The 9,483-nt window shown below is 40.4% G+C and overlaps 2 protein-coding genes across 2 annotated transcripts; both read right to left on the minus strand.

The window, feature by feature from the left end:
• Window positions 1-17: 17 nt before the first annotated feature.
• LOC140775500 (type I inositol polyphosphate 5-phosphatase 8) lies at window positions 18-4,645 on the minus strand. Its single transcript, XM_073118842.1, has 11 exons — window positions 4,394-4,645; window positions 3,744-3,814; window positions 3,555-3,630; window positions 3,392-3,475; window positions 3,177-3,270; window positions 2,955-3,062; window positions 2,079-2,562; window positions 1,778-1,977; window positions 1,579-1,687; window positions 1,335-1,483; window positions 18-936 (listed from the first exon to the last, which is right to left on the minus strand). Exons 2-11 carry the CDS (start codon window positions 3,780-3,782, stop codon window positions 630-632), a joined length of 1,650 nt encoding a protein of 549 aa, XP_072974943.1. The 5' UTR covers window positions 3,783-3,814; window positions 4,394-4,645; the 3' UTR covers window positions 18-629.
• A 3,620-nt stretch (window positions 4,646-8,265) lies between these two features.
• LOC140776453 (zinc finger protein ZAT4-like) lies at window positions 8,266-9,208 on the minus strand. Its single transcript, XM_073120165.1, has one exon. The coding sequence runs from the start codon at window positions 9,078-9,080 to the stop codon at window positions 8,511-8,513; it is 570 nt and encodes a 189-aa protein (XP_072976266.1). The 5' UTR covers window positions 9,081-9,208; the 3' UTR covers window positions 8,266-8,510.
• Window positions 9,209-9,483: the final 275 nt, after the last annotated feature.

Below are 9,483 nucleotides of genomic sequence, written 5' to 3' on the forward strand. Positions count from 1 at the left end.
CACTCTCCCTCAACTTGTATTAGAATGTTGCCATGCTTGAATCTTATAAGACAATCTGAATTAGATGACAGAATAAAGAACAAAAAAAAGTATGCTACTGCTACAGCTGCAGCTTTCTCTCCCTTGCCCCAAAATAAGAAAACTACAAGGGGGGTAAAGTGTCTTATAAGATTGTAAACATCTGAGCCCCCTCCTCATTACAATCATTACACTTCCCTTTGATCCCTGACTTCAAGAACTCTCTCCTTTCTTGTTCCCCATGGCTTTCTCAGCTCAACCATGTGATCAAAGGCTGCAAAGCTACCCTTTGAAGGCTGCTCCACTTAGCATGCATCTGTACAATAGTTGTTAGTTAACAGAAATTAATCACACTCCAAGTAGAAGGAAACAAGAAGTTCTTGTTGTTTAGTTGCAGGCTGCTGCTGCTGCTCCTGCTCCTCTTTCTTTTCCTTTTTTTTTTTTTTTCCCTTTTTCCTTTTTCTTTTCCCTTTTATGGGGATTGTGAAAGCTTGTCTTTTTTCTCTTTCTCATTCCATTTGTTAGTTTTCTAAGAAAATAAAGATCACAACCAAAAAATTGTTGCTGTTTTTGGATCAAACATTTCCAGAAAGGGGAATGCAGGCTTTTGTTCAGAATCTGGAGGCATTGAGACAGCTCTGTGTTCTTGTCAGGAGGAGCATCTCCTCCGCCTGCACTTTGCTGTATGATGAGTTACAGGCGTTGCTGCTACTGCTATTATAATTATTCGCCGCCGCTACCGAGGCGGTCGAAGTGGGACCGGCTGCGACTGCAACCGGCCCGCGGTTGTAATCGTCATGGTCGTCGAGTTGCACTGCGAAGAGAGAGTACACCGGCCGGTGGTCGGAGAAGCGGCATTCTCCGCGAACATACCACATTTGCTTCATCCCCTTCCCTCGCCACAATATCCGATCGCACCTGCGAATTAAACCAAATTGTTTATAACTTTATATACATATAATTATAGCTGCAGCAGAGCATCTGGGTCATTTAAAATGAAGCATGTGGCTTCCTGCTACAGTCCATTGCTTCATAGATACTTAACCCATTACTTATATATATATATATATATAGGAGAGGTCGGCAAGTTTGTGGTGATATGAACTCGATACAAAGAGCAAAGAGATAATGCTCTACTAGTAAAAGACTGCAAGAAAAAATGATGCCAGTGAGAAGCATATGTGCTGCATTCCCGGCAAAAGAGTTATCATGGATTCCTCATCCTTTGGCTAGATCTGACTTAATTATGAACTAGTCATAGAGTTTGCTAATGTAATTAAAGAGGTAGATTAGAGAGAGGGGCCTTAGTTAATTACCAAGCCGGATTTCTCTTCTTTTCTCTTGATTTTGCCGGATTAACGGCGTAAACGTCGGAATTAGCGAGGTATTTGTAAGTAGGAGGGAAATATATCTTCCCTTCTTCCCATCCCGTAAACACTCGCCCAGCTCTTTGCTCCATTCGAAGCTGCAACAAGAGTTAGTCCAGTCTCATTAATTTGCAAATTATTGATTAGTACCTGATAAGAATAAATGTATAACTAATTAGATAACATCCACTACCTGATCCTTCTCTAACAATGCTTGCCAGTCATTCTTCTGCAGCAGCTCATGCGTGTCGCTGCAAGTGGCTGCCAGTCGATAGTTCAGATCCCCAAGCCATATAACTTTGCTGCATATTGGATAATATTCTTTTTATTAGCAATTCAAACCTCCAAATATATATATGTATATAAGAAATTAAAAATGATAAAAGACTTACTCATGCTGCAGAATGGTCTCCGGCGATAGCGCCGCCGGGCGAGAGAACCTATGGGACTGCAAAAACCTCGTCCTCTTCAAGATCTCGACGACGTCGGCATTCCTCCGGACCTCGTCGCCGTCCTTCTCCCCGGACGCCAAGTGCGTGCAAACGAAGCAGAACGTCGTCCTCCTCAACGTCATGCTGATCGAGATCGATCCCTACACTCAAAACTCATGCACATATGAGGAAACCATGCACGAGTTTTCCCAACAAACGTATAGGAGGAGCATTCTGGGAAGAGACTCGATCGAGAATGTACCTTGTTTCCCATGTATCCCATAATGCCCCTCCCCACGCACGAGACTTTGAGGCTCGTCACGTGCCGCATCAGCCCCGCCCGGACCCACACGCATAGGAAGATCCCCACCATCTGCTTGCTCGCCGCCAAGCAGTACCCTCCTCGGCGGCGGGCCGCCGACGTGGAGGAGGACGGCCAGCAGTCCGGCGATTCCTCCCCGCTGCTCGTCTCGGGGTTCGATCCCGTCGGCTCGCCTTCCTCTTCCTCGTCCGCTAACTCCTCTTCCTCCTCCTCCTCCTCCTCCTCCATCGCGAGGAGATCCGAGAAGCTAACCCTCGGCTTCTGACTCGGCTCCGTGGCATTCTCGTAATTCCGTCCGACCTTGGGTCCTTTCGTTGTGCATGTGTTGAGGGCCTGGCGAACCAGATTGAGCCACCTGTAAGCGGGCCCCTTGTCCTCCGCTCCCAAGACGTTCCCGGCATTTAACGGCACGATCTCCTGGAACCTGAACCAGTCCGAGGACGTCGTTATATTACGAAACTGCCATCGTCCCCACTTGTCCCTTTTATGGCTAAATTAACTATCCAGTGGCACCGAATGGAGTTAACAAAATCTTTTGAAATGGAAAGAAATAATAATTAAACCCCAGATTACTATTTATAGGGTCATTTTCCTTATATATGGCCATCACACAAGGAATTAATTAACATCTAATCATTACAAGCTCCCGCTCCCGCTCCCAAAGCCAAGCGAGGGAATAATCATGATTATTAACATCACCAAAGCTCAATCTCAATCAAAACTATAGCCATAGAGCTACAGCTAAGAGAGCTATATATTATTAGTTAAATTAACTATATATTTCTACAGATTTTATTAGGTATTAGTAAAACGTACCCGAGAACATAGATATCGGCCGGAGAAGGCGTGCTCATAAGCCAGTCTTTAAGGTTGATTCCCCCGTGAGGGGCACGCCCTCCCACGTTCCACGTCCCCACGAACATCCTACTCGCACCATCATTAACCACAAACCCAGGAGATTAATTAACGTCTTAATGATGATTAAAAGATTAATCATAGGTCACAACCCCCGAGATATTCTTCCACACTCTTAATTACCCGAGTTTTTTAGGAACGGGAGAAGAAGGCGTTGGTGGATCGGAACCTAACCGAGGTGGTTTAAGGTTCTCAGAGCTCTCCACTAACCACCCACCTGTAATTAAGCACCCAGAGGAGAGTAATAATAATTAGCAAGACTAATCCATGTTTAAGTACCCATCTCCTTCCATAAATGCCTCATTTATCAATAGTACAGGAGCAGTTGAAGAGAGTACCCGAAATATCCCTTCGCATGAGAAGGCTGCCGTCCTTATCGGAGCAGCTCTTACGCCTCTCCTGCACTCCTGCGAACACTTCTCCTGTTCGAATTTGAAACAAAGTTAGGTGCTAAATTGCAAAGTATAATTTTGATCACAGAGAAGAAGTTGTTGTTCTCACTGCTGCAGTCAGAGTGGAACTCCTCATTCTTCAAGTTTAGCCATTTCTTCACCACCGTCTTCGGCCATGAAGAAGTCTGCAAAGAGAAGGGGAGCGAAATTGCAATAAAACAAAATTATCTGGGTTAATTTTTTTTTTTTTGTTGTTGTTGCAAAAGAGTCCAATTTGTGAGACAAAAAAAGGTCTCACCTTGGGAATAGGAGGAGGAGGAGGCTCTCTTCCTCTCATGCTTGCAATTGACTCCTGGTAATGCCGTCGAGCTGTTGAATGGAACAGAGCAGAGCATTAGGTGATTAAAGAGAAGTTTGGGGGAAAGGAGAGGAAGGAAAAGCTCCTTTTTATGCGATGCATTTATTGCAGAAAGAGGAGGAAAGTGTGGAAAAGTTTGATAAATTTTAATTAGGATGAATCCCTTTCTCTACACCGCTAATGCTTTGCTAAGCTGGACAAGGAAAAGGTGGTAGGAGAAAGAACTGGACACGAGATATCATATCGCTATATGCTTTTCTTATGGGCTTACAAGGTGAATAAAAAAAGATTCAACTCTTTCGTCCTCTCCAAGCTCTTTTTATATATATATATATATATATATATATACAACAATATCAAATAGCCATATTTGGATCGGAATGGAGTGTTTTAGATCCAAATGGGGGAAGGCAGCCCAATAAGATTTGAACGAGATCTTAGCGAGCAATGCGAAAGAGAAGAACCCCAATGAAGAAATCCCAAAAGTAGCACCAAAAAGGTCCCACCTTTTTCCCATGGAAGACCAAACAAGAGCAGAGCATTCAATATGAGTGAGCAGAGGAAGAGAGACCCAAGTTGGGTTAGCTTACCTTCTCGCCTCTTGGCTTCTTCTCTCCTTTTCCCTGTGCTTGGGAGCAATCCAAGAATGGGTAATGGGAATAAGAAGAGAGACAGACAGAGAATGGAAGAGTGGATGGAGGATAAAGCTTGGAGAGGAGGGCCGGGTAATGGCTTAATAGAGCGAAGGAGAGAGAAAAGGGTAAGGTGTGGTGGTAGGGACAGAACTCTCCTTCTTCATGTGACGGCTACTTTGCCTCTCTCAAACTTTCTCTCTGTAGAACTATTTCTCTCTCTCTCTCTCTCCAGGAATTTCTTTAATTTCGGTCAAAAATGGTCCCTCTGGAATCCGGGAGGGTACACTGCTATGAAGATGGAAGCGGGCCCATGTTTTTTTTTCCTATGCTTTGGATCTAACAAAAAGTTAAATAAGAGAGAGAGAGTTTATAACTTTATATGTGTGTAACGAAATCTAAAATGGAGATAAAATAGTTTGGGTGACGGATAAGAAAATTATATCTACAAATTTGCACAAAAAATACGTCTGTTTTTAATGCATTTTTCTCAATGAAAATATTTATAGTTTGTTATTGCACCCTTCTTAATTATATATTTCTTTTTCATAGTTAGCAATTGAAATTGAAAGATGTATTAAAATTTAATATGAGTTAGATACACAATAATCACGCGCGTTTGACAGCTATGGTAATATACGATCTAATCTTGTTAACTTTTAGTATAATTTTGATTATTTTGATGCACTCAAAACAACACACTAGCGTGTATGTGACGGCGTGATGAGAGAGTGACATTGAATGACTACGAAATAAAAGTATTTAATCATACGATCGATCAAAAAGTGAGAAATTATTGATGGAATTGGACGGCCGAGATCGACTAGCCAAAGCATCAAAGAAGTAAAATCCAATCCTGCTTCTTAATTCAATAATAAGTCAGTAGCACACAGCTGGTGAATAAGACCTAGCGATGATGAGGGAATATGGACCGTCCATCTGGACGGGCCCCACGTTCTTTAAGATTGTTTGGACCGTCCATTTCATCCCAGCCATTTGGCGGCTAAAACCGTTTAACACTAACAGCCATTAGAAGTAGCAAATTAATTAGCATAGCCACTGGTTTTAACTAAAACCTTTTAGTTGACAATGACATAAAAATTAGATCTTAATAGCACTCTTAATCTAATAAAACTGCAAATTGGCCAGAGAATCTAGAAAAGAAATCAGGAACACTGAGTGCCCTCTTTTGCTCCTTTATATTATTTTCTTTTTCTTAAAGATGTCTTTGGTGAAGAGATCTATCTAACAAGACATCAATATGGCTTTAGAATGGAATGGAATAATAAGTCAAACCCCTTAAGAAAGAATCACTTCATTTCATAGTAAAGAATGGTCCTTAACAATTCAACTCAATGAAAAAGCCATGGGAGGAAAGGCATAGGTTTGATGCTTAGAGTTTAGATACTTTGATTCTTCTCCATCTTCCACATGGGAATTTAATTTAAACTCTGCTGATTAAGAGAAGTTTATCTACTTGCTTAGTATAATTCAAAATCTCACATGCATGCATTCCAATGATTTGCCCACGACTCCATCACTACAAATTGTTCATGATCTTTTAGTGGGTCTTTCTTTTAAAAAAAAATATATATGTTCCATGATTAATTAACATCCAAATTAATTAGAGTTTGCATGCCTTAAACTAGCATGATTTGTTTGATGAATATCATATGTAGTTCTTCAATTGTAGCCCAAATTATTTTTCACTGTTATGATCAATATAACTCAAAAGAAAGTTATGATAAATATAATATAAAATTAGTGGTCCCATTATTTTATGGGATTTATTTTATTAATTTCTTCGCAACACGTGGCCGTGTTTTATAATAGAAGGTTAGCATAAATAAATATTAGATTAAGAGATCCAACTATTACTCCTTTTAATTAGATTAGTGGATTAGGGTGGCATGCCCTTTATCATATGCTCCAATTATAACCAATGAAGGAGGATGGGGAGTCTTCCCTAATAATTTGTGCTATAAGACTGCATGATCTCTAATCAAGAACCTTTCCCTAGATTTTATTGTTAATTTTTCTAAGTAAGTTAGTGATCTCGTCGTGGCAAATTAATAATGTTTTGAGACTAGAACATTTATATAGTTAATCCTTATGAAACAATTTCCCCTATTATGAATAAAATTAAGAAGGCAAACCAACCCTTAATATCATTTGCAGTGATGCAATCACAGACTTAATTAATGAAAGATTTGATAGTGGAGATTAGTTTTTTATTTACCCTTTTGATTGAAAGAAAATATAAATATAATTGCAGTAGCTATTAAGATGATCCAATTAGTAAGATGTGTTTTGCTTAAGGAGTCAAACTAATACCTCTGTCTAGTTATCTCTAGGCCTTCTTAAGAGTTAAGAAACTACTAACAAATTGTTAATTAGTAATTTAATGTCGATATGTTTAAAGCATGACGATAGCTTGAGGGGAATTATTACAAGGAGTTCGACCAGTGTGGTGCATTGGGTGGCTTAATGAAGACATTGATTAGTACTTTTCCACACTTAAAAAAAAATAAGGATTAGTGTGATTCACACTAGAAGACAATGAAAACGAAATTAATTAGTGAGATAACAGTGGATCACTGTCTAATGACATCTAGTACATTGTCGGATTTGCGGAAAACGAGGCTCCGATCCACCGTCCGACCAATCGGTTGATGAGATCCTAGGTTTGAAAAACATTTGAGTACCAATACCATCCATGCTTGCTTCTTAGAAATATTGTTTCTATTCTTTTTAATTATCTTTTGCATCTTTAATTTTATTGTTAATCTTTTTATTATATATACGAAGCTTTGATCGAGATTTAATCCCAAACTCTTTTCTATAAGCATTTTTAAGGGCACTATGTAGTCCCCTAGTGCGTTAGCCATTAAGGCCCAGCCCAATCTAAAGAAGGAGAGCCCTAGAGTTGGCCCAATCTTGCAACATTTAATCATTTAATCCTTGGCAAGTATGCCCCTATATTTGTTAGCAAACCTAATCAAACGGCTAAGCCCGGCCTATACCTGATTTAGGCTTGGTCCGACTTGGAAGCCTGTCTATCCACTCGAGCCGAAAGCCTAGTCTCGCACGATAGCTCACCCGTTCAGCCCACAACTAAGTCTGTCCATATTGCTATAGTAAAAAACAGCAGGATTTTGGTACTCTGTATCGTTAACATTTTTCTAAAACTCAACTCTTCCATTGGTGATCGGCCCAGCTAGCAAGTACTCTATACTGTTTAAATTTTTTTAACATATTATTTTTTTATAAAAAATAATGATAATATTTTTAAAAAAATAGCTTAAAACTTCTAAAGTTCACAAGCATGGCTCTCTCATGGGCCGACGGAATATAACGAGCTAGACTATTCTAACCTAGACGGAATATAACAAGCATGTCTATTTGTTAGCCAATTAATAATTTTAAAATTGCCTTCACAAAAAATATAAGTAATTTTATAAAAAATATACTTTCAGAGAAGAAGGTGGATTGTTATACAAAATAGTTTGAATGTCCCAAGTAGAATGAGTGGATACATTCAGCACATCAGCCAGCAGAAATGAGTCCGTCTTAATCCATAGGCCATAGCCAATGAACGATCATAGTTTTCATAGGTGAGGGAAGAAAACTTAATCTAATCTACCACAATAAATATTAATCTTAGAAATCTAAATTTACTATGAGCTCCTTAATTGACTTTTGATGCCTTCCCCATCTCTTTTTGGTATTTTAAAGGAGAAAAATAAATCCTCCTCGTCTTTGCTAAAGCTTTGAAAAGATGAAGAACAAATGATCATAAAAATTGCATAATAATTATCACAATTCTCTTCTATAAATAATAGTTAAATACAATTACATAATTACATTTACCAAAACTGTCGCTCTAATTACCAATTACCAGGAGCAGTCATAAAAATAATAATAAAAACTCCATGGCAATATGCAACACCATTAACAAACCCACAAACATTCTTTCTTTCTTTTTAAAAATAATAATAATAATAATCCAAATTCACAACATCAAATTTGCCACAGAAAAAAAAAAAAAAGAAGAAGAAGAAGAGAAAACTTCAAATTAATGGAAGCAATCCACCACTAATGGTCCTTTGTCCATGAACTCGAACGTCTTGAATCCCACCTTCCGGCACTCGACCACCTCTTCCTCCGGCGGCGGCGAGAGGTTCAAATCCAACCACGCCTCCCTCTTGGAGATCTCATCCTCATCCTTGGCGGTGTTACACTTCTGCTCTCCAAGCACTACTACTCCGTGCCGGAACCCCTCGGTGGCGGCGCGGTGGCGCCGCATGTGCCCGCCGAGGGCCTGGCCGATGGCGAACTCGAGGCCGCAGACGGAGCACTCGTGCACCTTCGGCTTAGCCAGCGCCTGGTCGCCGCCGCCGCCCCCGCCGCCGTCCGCCGCGAGGCGAGGTTTCTTGTGGCTCGCGCGGTGGCCGCCGAGGGCCTGGAAGGAGGGGAACTCGCGGCTGCACGTCTTGCACGCGAAGACCCTCGTCGGCGACGAAGACCGGCTTCCGCCGTCATCCACGCCGTCCCCGCCGCGGGAGAGGAGGATGAGTACGTTCGCCATGGTCTTGACGCTATCCATCATCTCAACGCCTTCCTCCACGAGCCTAAACCTCTTCATCCCTTACACCCACTACCAAATTATCCAGAAACAGGAGGCGGATAAGCGCGAATATCGAAGCAAGGAGAGGCGATTTACACTTATATATCTATATACTTAGAGGAGGAGATGAAACTTGAAAGCTAATGAATGGAAGAAGGTAGGTGGTGAAGGGGTGAGTATTTATAGCTCTCTATCTAGAGATGTTTTATTATTCTGTTGGTTTTATGATCTCTATACTAATACTACTAGTACTTCGGAATTAGTCTCTCTTTTCTTTTCTTTTCTTTTCTTTTGATCCTGTTGGAATATTCTTTGAAATATGATAATTATCTTAGATAATGTTGTTGTTGTTGTAAAGTAAACTATGAAACATGACAACTTTTGCTACAATTTGTACTCCACTTTGCAAGTGTAAAAGCTC

Source organism: Typha angustifolia, chromosome 14, assembly GCF_048772165.1.
Source record: "Typha angustifolia cultivar Huaian chromosome 14, ASM4877216v1, whole genome shotgun sequence".
Lineage (NCBI taxonomy): Eukaryota > Viridiplantae > Streptophyta > Magnoliopsida > Poales > Typhaceae > Typha > Typha angustifolia.